The following is a 26988-nucleotide window of genomic DNA, read 5'->3' as shown; positions in this document are numbered from 1 at the left end:
AGGAAGAATATGTTTCCCTTGTTCTGTTTAGAATTACTGACACAGAGGGCGCTCATCACTTTATTTCAAACTTCAACACTAGAAGCTGCAATTGCTGCGAAGAGCAAAAGAAGAAGCAAAACAGAAAAGAAAGAAACCACTTTTATTGTGGAAAATAATGAAAATAATGTCAATAATGTCCCCCCCCCCCCAAAAAGAAAAACAAACAAAAAAAACTACAGGAAACCAAATGAGGTAGAAATACAGGTGAGAGCACTTGTGATCTATGCTGTGGACAGGGACTACTCAGGCAGCAGGTCGTCCCCCAGTTCCTCGTCCTCAAAGTCCTCCTCCTGACGCTTCTTGGCTCCAGTCTTGGGCCTATCCACCTGTGGTCCCAGGGGGTCCACATAGGATGCATCTGCGCACACGCGACAATTCCAGTGGGAACAAAAAGATGGGATTGTATGTGAGATAAAAACATCTTTCTTTCTTCCACCCTCCCATGTCTCTATCCCATCCTCCTGCCTCTACGCCCCCAGGTCTCACCCAGTTCCTTGGGATTGCTGGTCTCATAGGGCTCGTGGTTCCCAGGCAGTGAGCGAAGTCTGGAGCTCAGGCGCTCTCCTCGGCTGCTGCTGCTGTGTCCACTGTCTGCAAACACAGGAGGAGGTGGACCTTTAGTGGGACCAGGGCCAGCTTTCAGAGGGGGCAGATAAATTCAACGCTCCCCCGATGTTCACACCTCCTCAACAGTCAACATGGAGAATTCATACAGCACATGCATCAGACAGACACACAAGCTATCACGTTTTTGTGTCCATTAAATCCACTATAACAACTGCATGGGATTACAGTAGATTTATAATTTGAAAAAATGTGGTAAAATGTCAAAAATTTTGACATTTTTACGACAATTTCCAATTAGATCTAGTTTACTCAAACACTAAATATGATATCTAAAAGCCATCTGTACATTACTTATTTTGGTATGACAACATTACATGATGCAACATTTGTAGTACACTATTTTCTTACAGTTAGGTGAATGAACCTCTGAATACTGGGAAACAGTTGCTGATTATGTCCTCATTGCTTGAGGGGCTAATACTAGTACAAAGTCATTCATTTAGCCTCAAATAAATGTTATGTGCATGCTTTTCTTTAACAATGATATGAACAAATTTCACTGTAAAAATATGAGCAGAGACAGAGACATTTTGTGCTGAACAGAAAACCATATGGGCCTGCGGGTTTGGCACAGCTGAGGGAAATTTCTCAGGTAGTCTGTGGAAGCACTCAGTGCTGACCTGTTTACCAGCAGAGCCCTGGTCCCCTGTCCCCAACTCTGGCTCACTCACAAGTTCCCCTCCCTAATAGCTGCCATTCAAATGAAGGCATCTTGAACAGGCTTAGATCCACAAACTTCCAATTAGTACCAAGAATACGCAGTCTTCATTTCACATCTGAAGTTGTGTTCAGTTAAGGTTGTTCTCAGTGGTTGCAGCTGAGAATTCTAGTAGAAATGGTGTGGGCCACAATCAACAAACTTTACTGGAGTTTCAGGGATTGTGGATTACTGTTGCACCGGGATAAACACATCATCAGAGATCGAAGAAAGCCAAAGCCTTTTACCAGACTTACAAAGCTCCAGACTCACGGTAGAACTGAATTTCGGCAGCTAATCATGCTGTAGGCTCTGAAAGTTGTTTTTATCTGAATGATTCAGCCACAGTCTCAGTGTCTGGTGTATTGTTGATTAGCATTAAATAACTTATTAATGAAAGCTTCACTCATCCAGGGAGGATCCAAAGCAAAGGAGACAGCAGTGAGGGACAGACGACAGCAGTGAGGGACAGAGGACAGAGCAGCAGTGAGGGACAGACAGAGTGACAGACAGACAGCAGTGAGTGAGGGACAGACGACAGCAGCAGTGAGGGACAGACAGCAGTGAGGGACAGACAGCAGTGAGTGAGGGACAGACAGCAGCAGACAGCAGTGAGGGACAGTGAGGGACAGAGGACAGACAGCAGTGATGAACAGCAGAGGACAGCAGCAGTGAGGGACAGAGTGAGGGACATGAGGGATGAGGGACAGAGACAGCAGTGAGGGACAGAGGACAGCAGTGAGGGACAGCAGTGAGGGACAGAGGACAGCAGTGAGGGACAGACTGAGGGACAGCAGCAGTGAGGGACTGACAGACTGTCTTTATGTCCTCTATGCCGCGCAGAAGAGGGAGACAGGCGGTTATTAGGTTTTACTGATGTACAACTCACTGATTTGTTTATTGTAAATATAAACCAAAAATACTAGTACAAATATGTGTTTATTATATAAAAACCAGCATAGGAAGAGGTGAGGTGGCTGCAACCCAGGTTTTGCGGGCTCCAAGACTCACCTGTGCTCCCAGCACTGCCCTCTCTCCGGTTTTTGGCACTGCCTTCATGTCCTGACTTCACCCTCTGCACCAGAACAGACAAATAGGCTGAGCAAGAAAACTACAACTATACTGCTCCAGAAATGAAAGAAACACTTTCTCCATGTGAAATAATATAAATTTGACATCTCTACAAATACAGACAGGTTAATGTCTTAGGAACAAAAGGATGCTCCTCTTTTAATGGAAATGAAGAACAGGTGACACTAGAGCAAACCCTAAAACAGGACTGGTTTTACATGTGAAGGTCATTTCAAGTTTCTCCCTCTTGGTCTTTTTTGGCTTTTCCTCAAGTGCTGCTTTGGCTGCAGTGATCACTACTGGGAGTATGAGGCCATTACTTCAAGGGACAGTTTAGACAAATTTTGGACATAGGACCTGATTTCCTAGTGATCCACAGTGTTGGAGACGTGTGGAGACTTTTTAAAATATTCAATCCAGTCCTTGTCTTTGCAGAGGTCGCTGGTGCTAGGCTAGTGCATGTCAATGGCCACAGTTATCCTGCCCCCCGAAAGCAAAACCCAAAGCAATTCTGTTATTACACCAGACTGTCCATGTGAGTGTCTGTGTTGATGGAATAATTTTAGGTAAAACCAATCTTGCATTTGAAGGATTTCTGTGTGAGCAGCAGCAGTGAGTTGAACTTCCTGAGAGAAAGCTCGGCAGCAGCGGACTGATATATGAGAAAATAATAGTCCCTCAACATGTGACAATTCATGTGATGTAAGGTTAGTTTTATATCAGACATTATTCTATCAACACAGACATTCACATGGACAGTCTGGTGTAATAATAGATTTGTTTCGGGTGTTTTGTGGAGTGGGTAAGACTGTTTTTAGTGGCAGGAGAACTATGACCATTGACATGCACTAGTCTAGCACCAGTGACCTCTGCAAATACAAGGACTGGATGGAATATTTTTTTTAAAAAGTGTCTCCACACGTCTCCAACACTCTGGCTCACTAAGAAATGAAGCCCATTGTCCCTTGAACCCTACAGAAGATGCAGATTGTCCAACTTCTCCAGGGTGGTACATCTGGATGTGCTGTTGCAAGAAGATTGAATGTGTCTTCCAGCACAATCTCCAGAACATGAAGGAGATTTCAGGAGACAGGCAGTTACTCTAGGAGAGCTTTCTTCCTAAGACATTGCCCTGTCCATATTTAATATCCAGCATATTTATTTCACAATGTGATCTGAAGTGTTCCTTTAATTTTTTTGAGCAGTGTATATTGTCTGACATGACATTTTGTTAGAGATATTTGTATGGAATGCCATGCCTGATTTTACCACAAAAAACTCAACTTTTTTCTGATTCTAACTTAGACACAGACACCCCTGCAGAGCAGAGTTGGACACACACCTGCAGGGAAGGAGTTAGATGTACATGCAGGGCCTGGGTTAGACAGAAACCTGTAGAGACGGAGTTAGACACGTGCACACATGCACACACACGAGCACACACACACACGCACACACACAGCTGCAGGGGCGGAGTTCGACAAACTGGAATAGCTACACCCCTTCCCCGCATACTCCTCATGAGGCCTCTAGGCACTGCCAAGTTCAGCAGCTTTTGAATTGTTACTATGGATGGAGATTGGGCATTTAGTCCCACATTAAAAATGATATTGAATACCATGTTCGGTACAGTGATTATAGCAGTATTGCCTATCATGTTATTATCGGTGTCGTTAGTCATGTATGGTAAGGAACCGTAAGGGAATCGTATTGCCTGATGGTGCATACCTGTTCCCGGAGCTCCTTCATCTTCACCAGCTTCTTGAGTTTTCCAGCATACTCCTGAGCATCTGCCAGACCCCTGTCAGTGCACAGCCTCACCAGGAAGCGCAGGCCTGCATACAAGACCCAGTCAGAGCCAGCTCCTCCACACCACATACAGCTTTAAAAGCAAACTTTAAACTTACAGTCCACATTTTCTGGAAACCTGCTGTGGATTTTTTTATACGTTTCCAAGGATTTCTGGTAGTTTCCTGCAGAGATGTGAAATAGCATGAAACATTTTTAATCAACAATAATTTTGACAGAAGACATATTTTGCTTGTGTCTGCTATTATAATCTGTCATCTGTGGATTATATTCTAATTTGCACATTTTAAATATTCAATATTCATCTAAATGGGAGAAGATTGGCAAAATGGCGTTTGAAAAATAAGCAATTAAAGATTGCTAAAAAAAAAAAAATTCACAGTACATCTCATCAAGTTTTGAAAAAGACAAAGACAGATACAAAAGCAGTGTCCAACCAGCACTTTTGGGTCTGATTGACCTGCCCCAAGAGAGCGGAAAGGAAAAAAAATAAAAAATTCTTCAGGTCTATGTGACCCCGAGGAGAGCGTGAATTTTTAAACACAGACAAAAGCAAGTGTCTTACCACTTCTTCTGAAGCAACTTGCGACCATGAGCTGCCATTTGACTTCTGTTGGTCTGCAAGTATAGAGTAAAGAGTGTCATAAGAACCCTGAAACAGCTTTTTTATAGTGCAGGTATAGTGTCCTTGAAGATTTAACTGGAAACACTATGGTATTTTAATAGCATTGTCTACTGTTCCTAGTGCTTTTTTGGCCATTTTAGCACAAACGAGGTACATCTGTAGTTTTCTGGTCAACTCCAAACTTTAGAGGCCACAGCCACTTTCTGATACAAACACCTGGCTGTAGGGGATACCGGTTAGGCCAATCACACAGTTCCTCCTCTCCCCCTCAATTGCACACAGTTTCATTGCTGTTTGGTCATCGGGTCAATAATAAATAATAAATAGCAATTTTGTTGTCCTGGAGTAAACTTACTGTATTAGCATGGCTCTTTCAAAGTATGGAATGGCCTTCTCAAAGAAATGCGTCTCTATGTGATAAGCTGCCAGCCACTCGATCACATCGATGTTGGACGGAAAGTACCTGTAAGACTGAGAGGGCAGACATCTGTGCAGTTGTATACTATAACATCTCATGTGTACTAAGCTCACTACTGCCCATATACCGTACACAGAAGAGACAGGAGAGTGTGACACATACACAGTGTTCACTTTCATACAAATAAACTTCATCAAGGCTAGCACTTATAGGGCTGAATTTGGAGCCAAGTTCCAAATTTGAAATTCAGTCAATCAGGCTGCTGAAGGCAACACCCCTTCCTCTTAGCAACACTGTCAATCAAACCGGTTGCTAACGCTAGCGGGAGCAAACCTGGGGAAAGACGGCACCTCACTGGTCTGTTATTAATGATCATATTTTGATTTAGGGACATAATAGTAAAATAAAACACAGGTTTTCAATAGGTGAGACCTGCCTCCCCTGGGGGGGCGCCAAAGAGCCACTAGGGAGGCGCGACACATGTGAAGAAAAAATAACGGTGCACATCTGGCTCACATTCACCCAATTTGAAAAACCCTGGTCTAAAACATATCTTGCATTTATTCAGTGGTAGGTGGTTTTATTGCTCAAAAATGCCTCTCCACAGATCTGACCTGTAACTTGGCCAGGCCACCGGCATTTATCTACCCTGATTTTAGTTGATACTGTTAAAAATCCCTGGCACAACCATAACATCTCCAAGGAGGCTGGCAGGTCTGTGTAGCTTTTGTGTTTTAGCGATAGTGATCATTGTAATACTGTATGATATATTGTGCATTTTGTGGGTGAAGAGTATGGTACAGTACCTCATAGTAGTAGTGGTAGGCCTGAGACTTGTCTCCTTCACAGTCGAGCAGCTCGCCCAGTTTAGCCAGGACTTTGGCGTCTGTGGGCACCACAGTGAGCACCTGCATGAGCCAGTCCATTGCATGGGGACGTTCCTCCACCAGCTCATAACTAACGCAGCCTGCTCAGGAAAACATGACCACTACATCATTCGACTAAGTCAAATGTCTAGGATTTTAATAGGACCACTTGAATGGCAGGGTAATAACACTAGAGCAGACCCACCAAAGCTGGAGACCGAACAGTATTGGAAAAGCATATGAGAGAGAAAGGCATCACATGCTACATGCATCATGCACATGACCACAGGAAACTTCGCTGAACAGAATCCAGTCACCATCACAGGACAAACATCCAGGAAAGAGTCTAAGGTAGGGCTGTGCCTATCGATAGATCTCGATTTCAACTTTGGTCGATCTCCATGATAAGGAATGCGCATTTTAATCGACAAGTCAACAGCCAATCATGTGGCAGTAAGAGCGCATGGTGCTGATGAGGACTGGCACCAAATGACCTGTTTTTAAACTTAACTTTAATCCTAATTCTAACCTGAACCTGAATGTGAAAAAGTACTAAAAATAAGAAAAATAAGATAAAAGATTTCAAACTGGTCAGAGAAGTGAGTGAATCCATTGTTCTGTTGAAAGTGTGGGTAGGATACAGAGAGGCAAGCTGGTACATGACCTGTGGACAGTTCCTTAGAATGGCGTGGAGCTTGTGGAAGCAGTCCAGAGCCTCCTTTAGTCGGTTTAGCCTCTTATAGGTCAGACCTGTGTGTGAAAGGAAGACAGGACAGAGAGCAAAGGGAAATCATCAGCATTCATCTTCCAGATAAACAACTGTGAGCACAATCCAGCCCATGTCTAAGGAAAGTCCGATTAGGGCGACATGGTTTTGTGACAATTGAGGTTACAAAGGTTAATTAAAAAGTAATCTCTGTTGAGAGTGCGTTAGAAACAACTCCAGAAACATACAAATTTGAGAAAACTGAAGTACGAACTGACAAACTAATTGATACTTTGCAGTGACATCACGCTGGGAGTGTTCTGCATGTATGTTTATGGTAGAAGGACTGCAACATAATGCAAACATTAACAAACACTGCCAAAAAGTTTTAACATTTGAAAACTCAAGAAAATACACTAAATGTGTTTAAACAACATTTTTCTCACATTTTCATAGTGATCAATGTGAGCATTCCTGGTCCTGTTTTGGTGGTTTTTGTTTTTGGTTTTTCCAACAAAAAAGGTGAGAGGGTCTAACTAAAAAAAACTGTTGGCTAATGCTAACTAACTTGCGACCTTAATCTTATTTGAGAGGGACTTGTTTATCAGTAAAAATCATCTCACCTTTAGAACTGTAACTAATCTAGTTCTTCAGATTGTGTTAAATTAAAGCCCTAAACAGAGGGGTGCCTACAGTTAGCTTCACACCCCCAGGGAATGTTGATGACATCAGCTGCAAAGAATCAATAAGGAATGTCAGGATTTTTCTAAAAACAATATGTTCTTCTCTGCATTCTATTACTGAATGAATGACCTTTGTGATTTGAGAACTGCACCAGAATCCTGAGCTTCTGATCTGACTGAGCCATTGTTCTTTCTCTAACATGTTAACACAGATGGAGTACAACAGTGCAAATACACAGGAGAAGCACTAGGATGCACATACCCAGGTTGTAGAGGGCCTCTGTGCAGGAGGAGTCGTTCCGTAGGGCTTCTTTGTAGAACTCGGCAGCCTTCTCATAATCATGCTGGACGTACACAGTGTTGCCCTTGTTGGTGAGAGCAGCGGGGTTGTAACGGTCCGCGCTCATGGCCAGATCAGCATAGCGATCAGCCTGCTCAAAGTCCTTCTCCTGTAGGCAGACAACAGATTCAGGATCAGAAACTACTCTGAAGGGGAATTGTTGCCATGGAAACCTATAGTAAAGCAACTGTTACGTTCTTCTAAGGAATACAACAGTCATGTTTTTAGACAGGACACTGCACCCACATTAGTGTATGAATGATGTATGCGTCACTGAGACGGCACCCGGCCCAGCTGTGACTGCAGTGTTGGTCCAATTTTGTTGCAGTGACAGTCACATGAAGAGCAGTGTTCTGCTGTTGCTGCCCCCATCTATGAAAGCTGCATGTGTGAGAACATGTGCCAAAAGCAACCAATTTAAAAGGAAACACAAACAAGTGTCAAGCTAGATTAGAGTCCCACAGTGGAGCTGCAACACAGCAGCAAGACCATGATGCAGCCCCGCTTCTGTCAATCCATGGGCACTTGTGGCTACATTACTAGCTTATCACCAACTATGGAGGGAAAGACTAATGCACTATAAATACTTTGAGCATTCAAAAAGCGCTATATTAATTGAATGTATTATCTCCCCAAAAATTGTAAAAATCAAAAAGTAAACATGAAGATGTCAGTGACCAGTACCTATAGAGGACCTGAGCATCACAACATACCAGGAAGTAGAGGCCGGAGAGATTAGTGGCTGCTGCACTCTTGACCCGACTGTCCTTTTTCTCAAAAGTTTTCAGAGTCTCCACAGCCTGAAAATCAAATCACAGGGTTTAGTTCTGCTGGTGTCATTAGTTTACATATCGAGGATAAGTTGTGGCACACCGTCAGCACTAGGGGCAGAAGGCACTACGGACATCCACCGTAGACAGACAGAAGAACTACGCACTACACAGGAGGATTAGTGATCCTTATTTGTCAGGGACTATGTACAAATGAATTTATCTCACAAAAGAAAAGATGATCTGTACGTGATTTAGCTACTACATACAACACAGGTATTATATGCACAATATATCACCATCGATTTGAAATCACAATTGAGTTGCTGCAATTCTCAAATCACAAAGACTGTGATTATTTAGATAGTAGAATGTACTCTGCAAAAAACAAAATGTACTGATCAGACATGTTCTGAAATGTTATAGAATGTTTGTATTAGTTCAAGCCATGTTAGAATGTGGTTACCTCACCTCACCTTTATCATTAATCTGTCTACATGTCAAAAGCTCAAAATGCTCAGTGCCACCTTGAGATGTCATGCAGTAGTAGGTTTCAAGTTAACAGCTACCTTTACCTTTGGTTCAGTGTGTGTATTATATCACCATGGTGACTGCTAAACATTTCACCATACAGATATGTTTAGAACATCCCCTTGTGATAGCTCAATAAAGTATACCTTCCCTTAACCCAATCTTAAGGATACCACAATACTTAAGTATCCTGCTGCATTTTTTTAAGTATATTTCCCATTCATTTCTGCCATAAACTTAAAAAAAAAAAAAAATGTAATGAAAACTTAAAGCCTCCATCTTGTTGATGGAGGCTAACCAGCTATGTGGTAATAATAATTACCGCATTATTTCAGTCCAAAAACATATTAAACCTAAAATTCTACAAAAATTCTGTTTTAATAACAGATTACACTAATTTTGTGTTGCCTGGGACCAGAATACACACTTCAATACATTATGAAGAACTGAGTCCAGACAAGTGAATTTCTGTTTTTAAGATGGGCATGATTGATAGGTGGCTTAGCCAATCAGGGACACGCATGGTGCTCACTTACCAAAACAAAAAGCAATGTTTTACAAAAAAAAAAAAACATATCACAAGGGACTGAAAAACATGGTGGATTTCTGCAGAAACAATGAGCGAAGCAAAAGAGGGGGTATTTTATGTCTAAGATGTATTAACTGCCAACCCATAACATATTTAGATCACACTGTTATTTTTTTATTGTTATGAAAATGCTATATTCACCAAAAAGAATGTATAAGTTTCACCTTCGTTTTGACTCTCTGACTCTCCCTTCCCTTTGCTCCCTGCATTAAGTTACTTTCTCTTCAGTATGCATCCCACTAATGAAACTACTGCACATCATATCAGGTGTTGTGTACAGTTTTGTATCACATTTATGTATATTTATGGAGAATTGTTGGGTGGGAGCAAGGGTGATGTAGGCTTGTGGGCTGAGCATTGTACAGAATGTTACAACTAACCGTAACCGTATGCTAAAACATGGTAGAAATCTTAAAAATCTCCAAAACACCATTTCATACGTGATCACATTTGGTTGGACTCTAGAAGCGAAGAGGACGCAGAGACCAGACTGATATCCTACATATAAAAAAATACTGAGAGATATCAGTCTGGATTTGCCAGGCGAGGTCTTGTTACCATTAGTTACCACATAGCTGATTAACCCAGTGAAAGCTTTCAAAAGTTGAATATTGTTTTTTTTAATTGGAAAAATGAAACAGATATGGGAGTTTTTAGCATATGTATTTTCCTGACAGTGGCCACAGTATGCCAAAAAATGATAGGTTTCTAGTCAAGATTAACTGGTTTGTCTTTGGCTGCTACATGAAACAATGCAACGTAAACTACAAGCTGTGACTGAAAACAAAACAGACTAACATACCTCAACCTTAGGCATGCAGGGTGGGAGGAAGTGAGACAAAAGCAAGACAAAGATGTGTGTAAGTAGGAGCTAGGGTTGTCAAAAGTATCTAAAATCAGATATTAACTAGTATCAAAACTAGATACCTTTCTTAAATAGCTTTACAGTGATCTCGAGCTGTATAAGACCACATGAGAATGGAAAAGAAAGTACTATGGCTGTGTCTGAATGTTAAATCCAGTCCTTAACCCCTCATTTACTACATAGGAATGCACTCTTTAATGGACTATATGGAGCGCTCATTCAAAGAGCATTTTAGACATGCAGCTCACTACATTCTGGTCACGCAACTCTGGTGTCTAGGTCATTTATAATGATCACACAAGTATTTATGGACTAATAATAAGCATACAAGTTTTTGTCAAGCTGGATATCATGTAAACAGACTTGATTATTTGCTTTTTGTGTGAAATTACTGCTCTTTCAGCAGCTGGAGCTAAGGTAAGCAGCTAACGCTAGGAACCTTTACAGCATAAGTTTATTTACGAATGTTTTATTCATAATGACAGATCAACAGTGTGATAAACCAGCGCTTTTATCTGCTTTTATTCAGTCATGTTGTGTCCAGTTAAACACCTGCCACTGAACGCTGTTGTTTTCCCAACTCTCACAATGCATAATGGTCTATATTGTCTGGTCTTTTTCACCAACTGGACATTCAGACAACACTAAAAATGGCATGACCCCAAAATAGTGCTCTAAAAAGGGAATAGTATCAAGTCCATTCCTTAGTATCGAAATCAAGTTTGAAATTTTAGTATTGTGACAACACTAGTAGGAGTTGGTCAGTACAGCAACTACAGGGAAATCTAAAGGTTCAAAAACTTGAGTCACTCCCTCAAGATCATTTACCAACGGCCAAACCAACAGCACAGGACACAGGAAGCTGTTACAAATACAGATAAGTATGGACAAGGGGGTGATTTGAGATGGACTGTGGGTGTGCTGACCTTATTAAAGTCCTTCTGCCGGAGATAGGTAATGGCCTTGTTTATCTCCAGGTCATTGGCTAGTTCCACATACTGAGAGTTCTTCACCATCTCCACACACCTGAGCAGAGACAGACACACACACCATGGCTTTTCATATTATAAGACCTACTTGCATAACTTCTTAATACAATTGTACTTGTCTAAGTAGTTTCTGGACACAACTTCTTACTCCTACTTGAGTTACTACAACAACTACAGCAATTAATTGATTGATTGTATTTAACGGACCTCCATTAGCTATCAGCAATTTTTCCTGGAGACCTATGTAGCATGTTTTGGGTTACAGTGCAACAGTAAAAGTTTTAGTTACCCCTCCCACTGCGAGTAAGACAAGTGACATTTGTTGACATTTGACAATATGAAATGCTTTGAACAGTTCCGTTTCATGCACTGCTTCTTCTATTTTTTTGTTCTGTCATTTTAAAATACAAAGCTCTGTGCCCTATTGAAGGTTCTGTCCTTCCAATTATATTAACTTCCAACGTTGTACTCAGTCACTTGTGCAAATTAAGTACAAATTTACCCAAATACAAAAACTGTACTGGCAGTACATAGATTGTTTCAAATAATCATGCTTTGAATTATAAACCAAATGAGTTGACTTCTTCCATAACTGAGCAGTGCAATGTTAGTTTTTTACAGTGTGAACATGTTTGAAGGTCCTATATTATAATAATAAAAAATTATAAAATTGATTGTGAGCTTTAAGCCACGTTAGAATATTATTACCTCCTCAAAAACAAACCAAGTAACCCTTTATTATTAGTCTGTTTATATCTTTAAAGCTCAAAATGGTCCTTCCACCTTACGACGTCATGAAATGGTAGTTTTCAACAGCTATGTTTTACCTTTTGTTCAGTAAAGACTGGCAACAGCATTAGCAACTGCATTAAGTTTTTTTTTAAATAATTCAGTGTATAGTTATTTAATAAAAAATCCCACAGTAGCACTTGACAGAGTCCACCTGCAGTGTACACCAGGCCTGCATTGAGAAAGGTGCACCTCCAAATCAGTGCCTCTGCCAATCAGCTTGAAGGAAAGGAAAAGAGGAGTGAAAGAGGGGAAAACAAACTTGGCAACTTAATAATAATTAATAATTAAAGTGAGGATGTAACTGTAATTTATGTAAATATTTAATTTGATGCACATTATTGCAAGCACATCAAACTTGAATGTATACACCTGATAAGAAGAGCTGTGCCAAAAATCAGAAGCTCGATTCAATCTCTACCTAGGTCGATCTTGATAAAGCATGCTCATTTTAATGGACAGAACTACAGCCAATCACGTGGCAGTTAGAGTGTGGAGTGCTGATGAGGATATGCTCTCGTTTAAGAAAAAGCAGGAAGGGCCGCAGCGCATCTCTTTGTCTTGTGTCTTTATTTCTCCTCACCTACAAATGTATTCCAAACTTTACATGTGGATTTCTCTGTAATTACCAGTCCAGTCGAAATAAAAACTGTTAGTGGTCCTGACACTCTACTCTGTCTATCTTTTAATAGGATGGAAGAAAAGCTAATTAAAAATAGAGATCAATATAAGAAAATAAAATTGTGATAATTTTTTTCCCATATCACCCGGCCCTACAATAAGTGAGGCCGTGGTTTACAGCTCTCTCACAGACTGAAATTATCCGAATGATTCTAGAGAAGATGTATGGAGTTTAAAACACAGTGGAGCACTTCCTACCTAAATATGCAAAACATAACTCCAGATATGTTTTTGATGAGGATACAACATTATAACATAGATCAGACAATGATGTCATATGGGCTCTTTAATAATGAAGTAGAGTGTGTTCGGAGGCTCACCAGTCAAAGCCCACAGCGAAAGACGACTCGATGGCTGGAGCGATGAGCTTGGCTGCTGTCATAATGTACTTTTCAGCCAGAGCTTTCCTACAGAAAGACATGAGTGTAACGCATGTATAAACAGTCCTATGGGAGTCTAGACACATGACCACCATTGATAGTTTCCATTGACATCACACTGGGGGTGTTCTCTATGTATCTCTATGGCGCAATGATCAGCAGTTACCATGGACACACAATGCACACATTTGCAAACACTGTCTAAAAAATTTTAAGATACAAAAAAAAGAAGAAAAAAAAAAGAAAAATGGACAGAAGCAACACATTTCAGGAGCATGTGATCAATGTAAGCGTTCATTTATGTGTTTCATCTTCAACAAAAAAGATGAGAGAAAATGTTGGCTGGTTAGATTGTGAGTGTAATTTTATGTGGGAGAGACTTGTTTAAGGACACAAATCATCTCACCTAGATAAGCTCTTTCTGGTCAGATTGTGTTAAAAATAAAGATTATTTAAAGTTAACCTATAATGCAAAATTTCAGAGCTTTTTAACCATGTTATAGCTGTTTTCCTTTCTCTTTTAACCTCTTGCAGTTGTATTTGGAGTGATTCTGATGTTTATTTTCTTAAACATGCACGTATCATGATTAAGAAAATAAAAGAAAATAATTTTAATTTTAAAAAGTAATCCTTAATTGCTTATTGCTTTCAAGATGCCACATTCACCGACACCAGTCTCATGCGTGCACTACCTCACTGAACAGTCAAGCCTACAAAAGGTTGCATGATGGTGTTTTAAGAAGCTACAATGCAAAATTCGCTTTCATGTCTTGATGTGACACGTAGCAGGGTATGCTATGACAACCACTGTGTCTACGGAGGACTCTTTTCTGTGGTGTACATGGTATGAGACATTTAAACTTCACCCCAACAGATTCATAACACCGACTCTGTTGTGTTTAAGATGACATCAGCTCCCCCTGCATTTTTATAAATGCAGAAGTCTGCAGATTGTTTCTTTAATGAAGTTGTTTCAGATGGCTATTGTGATTTAAAATGTGGGAATTATAACACTGATCCATGGGTGTCATAGATTATAATTATATAGCTGGCTCAAGCCCAATATGTGATCTTTAAAGTCTAATAGAGCTTCTGGCAGAGCTTTGCATACAGTTAGCATCACACCCCCGGAGAATGTTGACGACATCAGCAGCAAATTATCAGTATCAGTATCAAGTTTGTCATGGTCACATGGTACCTACAGATTCCTCTCCATCTGATGAAGCCGGTCGTTCTTGATGGCCTCGATGACCATGTTGGAGGTAGGGTCATCCTGAAACACAAGCAGATATAAGGTGTAAGCAGGTGTCTGACAAAGTGAAAGCTCTAGATTAACTTTTACACAAATTATTATTAAAACAGTTGAAGAATATGTTCATGAGCTGAATGTTGTATTTTAGTGGGAAAAGCAAACTTATACTTTTGCAGCTAATGTTTTCAAAATTCTCTGAGGGTGTGAAGCTAAATGTAGACACTACTCTGTCTGAAGCTCTGTTACTCAAGTTAGACATTAATCTGAGCTTTATTTTAACACAATCTACCTAGAAAAAGATGACTTAGCTGGAAGTACAACAGGTAAGATGATTTTTGCTATTATCTTAAATGTTTTTGTCTGTGTTTAATGTGTGCATTGTGTCTCCATGGTACCTGCTGCACATTTGGCCAATAGAGATGTATGAAGAACACTCCCAGTGTCATGTAACTGTAATTTCTCAATAGCTGAATATCCTATGTATACTGTACAGAGTACAGAGGACAGAGTACAGAGTAAGTAAGCAGAGTGTGTAGTTAGTTAGTACTCACACTGTGAGAGATATACTTGTCCTCGTCGTCGATGTTGAGAGGGACAGAGATGAGCTTCTGAAAGGCGCTCTTCATGCGGTCTCGGTCCCCCAGGGCGAAGTAGCACAGAAGCAGGTTGAAGCCAGCCTTGATGTTGGGGCACTCGCTCATGATGTGCTCGTAGGAGGTGATGGCGTCTGAGTACTGTCCCATGAGCACAAAGACCAGGCCGATGTTCTGCTGGATGTTGATACGCACCTCCTTGTGAGCATTGGAGATCTGGTCCAGAGCCATGCGGTAGAACTTGATGGCTTTGGGGTAGTTCTTTTGCTTCACATAGATGTTTGCCATGTTGACCTTCAGTCTGCCTTTTGGACAGATGAGACATTTGAAATGCAGCATATCACTTATAGATTCAAAGTACTATAAGTGTACAATCTTCTGTGGTGAAAAACATGATCTATTTCTAACAGGTGTTTGAATTGACATATAGAGTAGCCAATAAAATGCTATTAATCATTTATTGTCAGAGCACTGTGCACTGTGTGCGTATAACACAACCATGCACACCCCCATATCCATAAACAATTCAATCTGTTTTAATAAAGAAAAGCTTCTCTGACTTTGCGCCCCCTTTAGGGGATATAAAATACTTAGAAGCCCAGCAGATAGTGAGTGGGCACAGCTGGACTGACTGTGGCTTACCTGCATTGCTAAACATCTTGTTTTTGATGAGGACCTGGTAGGAGTTGAGGGCCTCCGTGTACATCTCGTTGTTGGCATACTGATTGGCCAGGTTAAGGAGCACCTGAAAGAAGGACAGTGTCACATGCACACTCTGACACAGGGACATATGCACGTTCATGTAACACACAGGGTGACATGCACACTCCTTCTACGCACAGGGTCTCACACACACACACACACACACACACACACAATGTGCAGAGCTGCCTGAGCTGTACTTACAGAGTAAGTCAGGTCTAGATTGGCTTGGTCCCTGTTCCCAGTCTGCTCCCTCTGCCTCACCAACGCATGCTCCTTCCTGCCCGCTTCTTTTGCCTTTTCAAGAGCCTTGAGAACAGAACACCATGATTATGACAGATTAAAAGCTGTAGAAAGTGAAAGTGAGACTAGTGTGGAGGTCTAAACGAGCATGTACCAGCTGTGAGGAGCCTATGCTGTGTGCCATGCAGCTCTCCTCGATCAGCTCGTTCACTCTCTTCTCCAGCAGCTTGATCTTCTCCTCGGGCCTAAGACATACGAAAACAAGTCAAGCACAAATCAATACAAGCAACCACCAAGCCGAAGTGGTCTGTGCTGTTTACGGAAAAGGTATTGGTAAGGATCTAGTCATACTACTGCTCTTATTACGCCATTTTGACGCTTGGTACTCTTATCTGTATCTTTTACAGCAAAAACAAATAAATAATTTACATTATTTGTGAAATCTGCCTTATGATTAGTGTAATTCATGCACATTTCAGATTTAATTTATTAATTAATGAGGGGGTATTTTAATTCTAGGGCATATTAATTGCTAACACATAACATATTTAGATCACCAGGTTATCTTTTATTATTTTGAAAATGCTGCATTCACAGAAAACATGTATTAATATGTTTCACTTTGTTTACCTTCTAAGCCCCCCTCCCTTTGCTCCTCATGCCAAGTCACTCTCCCTTCAGAGTGCTATCACAACACAACCAGCGTATATCCTACTAATGAAACTACTGCACACTGCATTAGGTTTGTCAAATTGCTGTGTACAGTTTTGTGCTTTAAATCATATAGACTAAATCTCAGCCTAATGATATGCTCATGGTGCTTTTTTCTTGTGAGTTTACAAAGGAGCTTACAGTTTGTGTTCTGTAGTTTGGAGAAATAATTTTCCAAACTGGTAGAAAGTATTGACCCTGTGGCACATACTACTGCAATACACTTACAGGTCTTCATTCTTGGCCTCCAGGGGAGGAGCCGGACCTCTGGACTGGCCAAGTGGATCAAAGGTGCTGCCTGAAATCAGACATATATGATAGCATATGTATCGTCCCTGAAGAAAATTTGTTTCTACATGTCATGACACTGGCTGACATTTTCACATCCTAAAACACAATGATTTTTGTCCATAAATGAATTCCTTTTCTTAATATGGAGCTTGGCTCCAAATTCCCCCTGTAACTGCAAACCTCATGACCTTCATTTGACTGAAGCTAAAGACTATGGGTGACGTCACACAGTCCACAGTCGATGAGTTCTCCTGCTGCCTGAGGGTAGAAGCTGAAGAGGTTATGGAGAGGATGCTCAGTGTCTGTGATGACTGTGTTGGTCAGTCAGACAGCTGCTCTGTGGTAGAGATGTTTGGTGTGGGGCAGTGGATTTGCATTATGTGTAACTGAGGAGTATTTGACTAGAAACTGACATTTCTCCTTTTTCCATCTATCTATCTAGTCTTTGGTTCAGTTTTTGTCACAGAAAAGTGGTAACTCCGCGTAAGCAGTGACATGACAGTTTGAGCTGGTCTCACCTCTGGTCAGGGCTGACGTGAAGCCTGCTGCTCGGATGGCTGTCATGGGTCTTGGAGCTCCGTCCTGCACAAGACCCAGTCCCATCACAACATGACAAATGTTAGAGACACTTTTCAGGGGCAACCTTCTGTTCTCCATGCAGATGTTATTGTTCCGTCTAAGATGTTCCACAGAATTGCACAAAACAAATCTTCATGGAGACAAGGAAATTATATTCTTGATCAATAAAATGCATGTAAATGCAAAATAGAACCTGTGGTTGCCATGGTCACGGTTGGCAGCTCTTGACTAGCTGGTACAGTGAGCAGTTTTGAAAAAATTTTTAGATGATTTCTATCTTAATATTTGGCCCTCGCCACTAACAAAGTTAGGGGCGAGGGGTATTGTTTTTGCTCGGTTTCTTACGCTCTATTATTATTGGCCCTCGCCACTAACAAAGTTAGGGGCGAGGGGTATTGTTTTTCGCCGGTTTCTTACGTTTGTTTATTATTATTATAAATTATTGTTTTTTCGGTGACCTGTCACGGCCACAGGCATTGTCCGAGAGAACTCAAATTCAAATCACAATTGCGTGATGCTCGTGTGAATGTAATGAAATATGAAATCTAATAAAAGTGAACTCTATAGCGCCCCCTAGCATAGACATGAAACGTCAACATTATCGGATTTGGACCAAATTCGGAAATTAAATTCTATGCATGATGACAAGCAAAAAAGTCTATTACGGACAAATTGCATTTTCCACTACTGGCCAGCAGGGGCGCAAAGACTCCCCCAAAAAATAGTTAAAAAATGATTGCACCCACAGGGTTACTCCGATCGTGCTGAAATTTGAATCACTAATGCCTGATCACGGCCTGAATATAATACACCATAAAACATATGAAAAATGAAATCTATAGCGCCCCCTAGCATTGACAAACATCAACATTATCGGATTAGTACCAAATTCGAGGATTAAATTCTAGACATGATTACAAGCAAAAAAGTCTATTACGGACATGATGCATTTTCCACCACTGGCCAGCAGGGGTGCAAAGACTCCCCCCAAAAATAGTTAAAAAATGATTACATGCCCATGTTTAATCGGATCGTGCTGAAATTTGAATCACTAATGTGTGATCTCAGCCTGAATATAAAACAGTATAAAACATATTAAAAGTGAACACTATAGCGCCCCCTACCATTGACATGAAATGTCAACATTATCAGATTAGCACCAAATTTGGGGATTAAATTCTACGCATGATTACAAGCAAAAAAGTCAGTCATTCTGCACCCCTATGACGAACAGGAAGTCGGCCATATTGGATCAAACATTCGCCGCCGTTTTGACTTGGGGGTCTACAAAAAGATTCAAGTCCCCGGGGTTTGGTCCAATTTGGCTCAAATTTGACATGTCACATCTACAGACATGAACTCACAGAAGTTGCCAAATTTTTTTGGGATACTCCTTACAGTTCGCCCGTAGCACGCCGGCGAATAACGCCTTCATTTCCTGTTTTTTCGGTGACCTGTCACGGCCACATTATCATCATTAGCGGAGTATAAATATATATACGCCCCAGTCGTCGACCCGATCTCCTCCGCTGATGTTTTATGTCATAAAAACACTCTCTCAGTCTGGTCTGATATTGTTTCGGGAAAAGACCGGGACCGGGCTTTTGTTTCCAGGGCAACGGACGCGCGTCAAGTATTTTTGTCCCGTTTGTTCACGGCGTCAAAGACGCGCGTCGGGGGCGTCTAAACTCAAACGCAAACGCGTCCAAATAGAGGCGTCAAGGCGTTTTTTGACGCTTTGGTGTGAACGCCTCTTTAGACATGAAATGTCAACATTATCGGACCAAAGTCGGGGAATAAATTCTTTGCATGATTATAAGCAAAAATGTCTATTACAGTCATGGTGTATTTTTCACGGTTGGCCAGCAGGGGCACAGAGAATCCCCCCAAAAATATTGTAAAAATTATTATATGCACATGTTTTGTCCGATTGTGATGACATTTCTATCAGTTATACACTGCATGACCCTTATTCCATTGATATGTCAAATACAGTTATCAGGGATACAGCGCCACCTATATGAATGCACACAATTTATTATTGTGTGACATAAAATTTGTTTTACATTCATTTGTAAAACTTTGCCAAAACATTCACTGACGTACTCCTCATCATAAAAGTTAGTAAGACCTATGCCCTAGTTTTACACTTTGGCCTCTAGAATAATTTCACTTCTGAGAAATTTAAAGCCACACTATGTAACTTCTCTGGTGGAGGATGTGTTTTCATGCACTTAGTCTTGGGTGTTTTCACACCGACAGTATTTGGTGCACACCAAATGGTCCATTCGAACCAAAAGTGGTTAGTTCGGTTCGTTTGCGTTGGTGTGAAAGCGTCAATCGGACTCGGACTCGGACCCGAACCAAATCAAGCGGACCGAGACCGCAAAAAAGAGGTGGTCTCGGTTCGCTTGAATCCGCACCAAATGACCAACTTTGGTGCGGTTCCTCTGGTGTGAACGCGAACCCGGGTCCAAACCATAGACAGTATGGACAAACGGACTATTCGAAATGCATCATGGGAGGGACACGCGTCTCCTCTGTCTGAAATGACGCGCTGTACGACTCCAGTGCAGTAACAGATTGTTGTCCAGACGCAGCCGCGATTCATTTTCGAATTATTTTACCAACAATGGCCAATACAGAGAACGTAACGCACGAAGATCAGAGCAAGTACGTGCGAACGTGTGGCTCCAGAGTGAGTCAAAATTGGGGGTGCGTACCCCTGTTCAGGACCTACACACACAGAGAAGTCCCGGTGTTCCCCCGTGATCACACAGCAACCAACATTTGTTATTTTAGGCTTTAATTAACCAAATAATTTCATGGCAATAGGCAATCGCCCATTCAATTGATACAACTTAAAAAAGTCCCTGTTTTTAGCCTAGTGTGAGAAATACAGTCGGACTAGATCAAAACCAGAGTCCCGAATCAGCGGGGGCAGCTCCGGTTCAGGCCGGGCTCAGAGGAGCTGGAGCGGGGAGCCTCGACCTGAGGAAGCGCTTTCCCCGGGAAGAACCAAATGCGCGGAGGACGGACGCTCAGAACAACATATAACAAACCAAACTGGACTCACGCTTCTGTCCGGATGCTGCACCACCTTGGAACCAGCCGCGGTTCTTGAGCGCGGAGAACCGGAGCAGCCCACCCGGACCTGTAGTCCACAGCGCATTCTTGCTTTTCCCGCACGGAAACAGCGCGCAGACGACTGAAAGTACCCGCTCGGACTCAGTCCATCAAGCACTGGTCTTGCTCGCCACCGTTTGGAACCAGCACATGGAGGACAGAGCCTCCGGACCATCTGACCAACGAACTTGTAACAGAAGACCAAGGACCAGACCCCAGCCCCGTCCTGAGGAGCTGCGCGCTACTGAGAGCGCTGTTGGCTGCTGCTGTTACCCGAACTCTGGGCTGATGCGGTGAGTTTGTACAAAGTTCTACATGTTGCTGTTTTATGAGTTCATGGTGATAATTTGAGATGAGGACGGTCCGTGGTATTAACAGGAACATCGGTGTTGATAACTGGAGTATCGCCGTTTTACCGGGGAAAACTGAGACACGTCAATCGAACCAGTTTTGGTTCGTTTGCCGGTGTGAACGCGGACCACAGTGGAGTGTATTTGCTACATAATAACAATTTTATTGCCTGGTGCGAACCAAATAATCGAACTAGCGGTGTGAAAACGACCTTAGTGTGACAGTGCTCTTGACCATTAAAGTCACGTGACCTGTGGCTTAGTGTCTACAGTTTGTCTCTAGAATCATTCACTTTATCCAATTTTAAAGGTACACTGTCATTTTTCTGGTGGATGAGCTGTTGGCCTCGGGAGCTGTCGGGAAGAGAGAGCGGTGTGTCGGGGCAGTCGCGAGTCCCCGGCATTCGCCAGGGGGGGCGGTGCGTGCCCGGGGCGAGGGCCACCATCGCCGCGCGCGGCTTTAATTTTGAGTTTGAGTTTGACAAACTAAGGAGTGTAGTATGTGTGGTTCAAGGGACAAAAGTTAAGGACTAATGGATTGTGTGATTCGAGCATGGAGCCAGCTGGTTCTGAAATGCTAGTCTTTCTACACCAAATATGGCACAAGACATTAGAAAGGAAACACCCACACTCCCTTCTCATCTCAAAACAACTGAGCGGAGGGAGAAAGAGCCTTAGAAGAGGCCTTGCTCTTGTGTCTCCAAAGCTCATCTGGCAGAATCAGTTGAGCTGCACTGAGACTTTTGTTTGAGCTTTATATTATTGTATTTTACTCCTCAATGCTCTTAAATTGCCCCTTGGGACAAATAAGGTCATACTGATATATTGGTACATTTAAAACCATGCCAACATTCCAAACAAAGAAACATCTAGGCAAGAAGGAAACTGACAGTGCAACTGCAATTCATTACTATGGAATTACAGTAGGTACACTTTACTTCTATTACTGCAGTCTAAATCAGAAGAAGTACATTTAACTGCAGCAGTTTTCTTAGCCCTGTCCATAGAAAATCCAGTCTGTGGTAGTTCCTTGGCACAGACCAAACCAAACAATAAGCTCTTCTCAAACACAGAGGAAGTATTCACCTGCATTGCTCCAGTCAGTGGTCGACCCAGCGAAGAAGCCATTGAGGAAGCCAGTGGGACCCGAGCCTCCAAAACACAACAGGAAGCTTACATCAGTTTAGTCCTGACCCTTGTCATACAAGACTTATAAATCAATGTTTTTTTAGAAATGTGCTCAAATTTTATGTTGGGTGTTAAGTGCTGTCAAAAGATTGAAATTCAGATACAAATTAATACTACAACTAGTATCAAAACTAGACAATCACTTGAGTTGTGAATGAGACTTTCAATACCTAGACAGAAACAAACCTTTCCTCAATAGCTTTAAAATGATGTTGAGCTGTACCATAGACTAGTATACACCCATTTACCACTATGGGACCTACCTGGATGACTAATTGCATAGATATTAGGCCACATGATAATAAAAAAGGGAGCTTGATTTAATGTTGAAAATCACATTCTACTGTCTAAATAAAATGTGCTTTTCATTTTCATTACGGTATCAGAATCGGTATTGTGTATTGAGTCTATTCCTTAGTATCGAAGTAGAGTATGATATTTTTGTATTGTGACAAGATCGTCAAGTATAAAGAAAAATGAAAAAGAAAAAAATCAAAGAATTATAACTTGGCAAAATATCAGTAGAGTTAAGCACAGACACATCATTTATTTTGAAAAGACTTGGAGGGGTTCTGAATGTATGTGTATGGTGGAATGTTCAGCAATTACTGACCTGTTTAGGAGTTTGATTTTCAACAAAAATATGAGCGTGGAAAAACTGTTTGCTAATGCTAGCTGGCTTGTGACTGTAATGTTATTAGAGAGGGACTTGTTTAACAGCACAAACCACCTTACCTGTTGTGGTTCCAGCAAAGTCGTTCTTTATGTTCAGATTGTGTTAAATCTAAGATCAGATTAAAGTCTACCTTGAGTAACAGAGCAGTGCCAACAGAGAATTTATTTTTTATTAAAATAATCATCAATTAAATAATAAAAAAATAGAGGAAATAGTACTGGGTTTTAAATAGGAATACCTCTTCCTAGGTCCTATGTCAATAAACTAGGTCCTAGGTCAATAAACAAAATTCCATCAAAATTAATTTCACATCCATGGAACACATATTTGCGTCCATTTCGACATTAATTTATTCATTTATCCAACCATAATTATTGTGTAAAATACAAGGTAGCTCACCTTTTTAATGAAAATCAAACACCTCAACAGGGCCATAAACACTTGAGTATTGTTGACAGTGTTCGCACCCCCCTGTGCAGCACCATCACGTGACAGGACAACACCTTTGAGGACAGGTTGTTGTCCTTTTCCTGCTCTACAGACACACTCAGGAAGTACCACATGTCTTACATCTGTACAATGCATCCCTAGAACTTTAAATATCTTTTCTATGTTGCTATGTTCGTTTCTATGTTGCTGCTGCCAAACTTTGAATTTCCTTCGTGATCAATAAAATATGTTTATCTATTATGTTGTACTTTGCCATGACATATTCAAAAGGTAAATTCACAAATGTCGAATCTCATTTTAACTGCCCTGTCTGTAGTAAATATTATTTAAATATAAAATGTTATTTGTAATCCGGCAATTACGTTACAGCTTTCTACAGGTCAATAATATTTAATACAGATGAGGGGGAGGTAAAATTAATATGGTTACAGAAATAATCAGGTTCACAGCAAAGTACAATGTTATCAAAAGAGATTGTCTCTTTCTCACATCTGTGACTCTGTCATCATTAGAATCTGACAAAGACCTGCTGAGATTGTGGCACATTTTTCATATTGTTCATCATTATCTGGACACTCCCAAAACATATTGAAATTTTGTCCTGCCTTTCAATTAGTCGACTAACTCTCGGAACTATTTCATATCTCTGTACACCTGACCCAAACAGCACAATACTACACCCATACACATGTCCATGCAAAAATTATTTATGCAGAAAAAAGTACTAGGAAATTTTGTTGTATAAAGACAGACAAAACTTGTGAAGTGAGTGAGTGAGCGAGTGAGTGAATGAGTTTAATATGGCTTTTTACATTTAAATACCAAACACTACCCAACCCATTCTGTCATTCACTTCTTCTTTCTGCTGTTGTCTCATATAAATCCTTATAATATAAAGAAAAGAACGTGTCAACTAACACACCATCGATCAATTAAGCAGCTAAAAAACTACAGGCCTACAGCCCTATTGCACAGAAGGTCTAAAACTACAATGCTGAGATGCCAAGCCAGACATAGAGCCCAGCCTTCTTACCCCGAGTGATGAGACCAGTGGGCGTGAGCCGACCGCAGTACCTGGGAACTTTGCTGTCATCTGGAACACAGGAGAGTGAGCACAGGGCTATGTATATGGCATAAGTATTCATGGGTTTCAAACAAACAATTCCTTCTTGATATGGAGGACCTAGTGAGAACCTTTCCCCATTCAAAAGATTAATTGCTATGACCACGGAGGATGGTAGCTTGACATACTATGACATACTGTATATGTGACAGGGTGTACTCACAGGAGGTCTTCTGCCATGACTGGTCCTTACTGCTTGCTGGAAGCCCACATCATTATCCAGCTCCTAAGATGGATGAATATGTCATGTTATTCACAGGGTTAGGGTTAGCGTTAAAGTGCGTATAGACTATAGGCTAGACTACTAATTTCACTAAAATATAGTTAGCATAATTATTAAAATTATGTTTTACTTTATTGTGGTTTATAATTTAACTTTCTGGTTGGACAGGGCAGGCACCTACGTAGAGGTAATTCCAGAACTGTTATTCAGCAACCTTTATTTTACAAGGGTCAAAATGGGAAATTGCAAAAGGGACGAGATCGAAAGCAAATTTTTGGCATGACCCTAGTCAAGGAGTGGCCTGTTGGTCCTTCTCATAGAACTATAATAAAATCTCTGAAAAAAGCCAGTCCAGGAGCTCCCCCTTTTGTTGTCAAGTATTACGGCACAACAGGATTTCCAGTTTTTGTGGGTTATCCGTTAGTTCGCAAGAGTGAAATATGTAGATAATATGTTCATTAGACTGTTTTTATGATTTTGTAAACTAGCATAGCTTATTAGAAACATAACTAGACATGATGATTAAACACCAAGAACTGATAAGTGTTTAATGTTAAGAATAATGTCTTGCACAAAATAAACCACTTTTGTTTGACAAACTAATAAAAAAGTACATGAACAAAATGTATTTTAAGGTTACAGACAATATTCTTGTTCTTGCATTGTTGTTCATTGCACTATACTTCGTGGGGGGTTTTTATCAGTGAAACTTGCTATATAAATAAAGGTTAACTTACTAATATGGTTTTGTTTATTTTTTAACTTAAACTTAACTTAAATCTAATTTAGAGCACCACTAGTAGATGGGCAAACATGAATCTCAACTCAAAACAGTGTAACTGTTTAAATCTTCAAAAATCTTTGTTTTCATCATTTAATATTGTGCATGAAAATATTGCAAATGTAATTTTTGTAATTAAAGGATCCAGGTTGTGCTATATTTTCTGATCTATATGATGTTTCTTCATCACAAACAGACCTGGAGTTGTATTTTGTTTCATTCACACACGTTTAACACACAAACCCTGCATCTTTACCTGAGTTTTTCTCTCAAACAGAAAACACGCTGTTCCACCTTGTGATGTCATGTGATAATACAGGAAGTGCTCCGCTATGTTTTTAAACTCCATAAACCTTCACTAGAGTCATTTGGATGATTTCAACCGAAAAATTCCCAATCTCTACAATAAACAAAAGGTATAAGGTAGTCAACAGTTTTTCTGTTAGTCAATCAATCAAACACCTAAACAGAATGAATGCTTGTATTGTTTAAATGAATATTTTTCTTGAGTTTCAGACTGGCTGAAAAGTTTTTTAGCAGTGTTTGGTGCAACAGCCGCACTTTAATGCAGGAGTCAAAGTAGAATTGATGTTTGCGTGATTGTTTGCGGTATAAAACGGCAAACGCGCGGGTCGTCGTTTTTTAATGTTTACATAAACGTTGCACTAAAGATGACACGTTTCTTGGTTTAGCGGTCAATCCACTTTGGCTAATCCCGAAGCTAACCGAGCCACTTGTTTAAACTCACCTCGGTGTCGAACGCGAGGTTGTAATCATTATAACCCGAGTAAAGGTCGTCATCTTCCACGGCTAAAAGCACATTCTCCATTTGTGAAAGCGTCCTGGAGACTGTTGTGTTGACGGTGTTAGCTTCTGTCTCCTCACCATAAACTGCTGCAATGGAGGCGGGACCAATGAGCGAGACCGTCACCATGGTAACCTACTTAAAGCATGTTCAGCACCAGCAGACATGTTGTGAATGTAGAATTTTAGAACTCAGACAAACAGACAAAACGAACAGGAATCTGCACTTTTTCATTATAATTTCCTCTTTGATATTTTGATACTCGGACTTTTTATATTCTAATGCTCATGTTCTACCACACTCATGTGATCTAATCCTGAATTGTTAATACATTGTTCTTTTAAAGTAATATGCGTAAAGTAAACAGGATAATTATCGTTGTCCATATGACACTTCATATTATAACATTTTAATTCT

General features: G+C 40.8%; 1 protein-coding gene across 1 annotated transcript; it reads right to left on the bottom strand.

The window, feature by feature from the left end:
* Positions 1-39: 39 nt before the first annotated feature.
* ift88 (intraflagellar transport 88 homolog) lies at positions 40-26667 on the bottom strand. The gene is made up of 24 exons (XM_055148489.1): positions 26515-26667; positions 24926-24988; positions 24673-24732; positions 22412-22477; positions 17789-17852; positions 17208-17277; positions 16423-16513; positions 16230-16334; positions 15966-16068; positions 15282-15628; positions 14681-14751; positions 13419-13505; positions 11566-11665; positions 8598-8684; positions 7807-7993; positions 6797-6905; positions 6096-6246; positions 5227-5342; positions 4812-4864; positions 4345-4410; positions 4166-4272; positions 2378-2441; positions 529-633; positions 40-400 (listed from the first exon to the last, which is right to left on the bottom strand). The coding sequence occupies exons 1-24, from the start codon at positions 26593-26595 to the stop codon at positions 282-284; spliced, it is 2472 nt and encodes an 823-aa protein (XP_055004464.1). The 5' UTR covers positions 26596-26667; the 3' UTR covers positions 40-281.
* Between the last annotated feature and the right edge of the window lie 321 nt (positions 26668-26988).

This window comes from Boleophthalmus pectinirostris, unplaced genomic scaffold (assembly GCF_026225935.1).
Source record: "Boleophthalmus pectinirostris isolate CB_2022bp ecotype Guang Dong unplaced genomic scaffold, ASM2622593v1 HiC_scaffold_1, whole genome shotgun sequence".
Taxonomy (NCBI): Eukaryota; Metazoa; Chordata; class Actinopteri; order Gobiiformes; family Gobiidae; genus Boleophthalmus; species Boleophthalmus pectinirostris.
The sequence above is the reverse complement of the archived record's forward strand: the minus strand, read 5'-3'. Positions and strand labels throughout refer to the sequence as shown.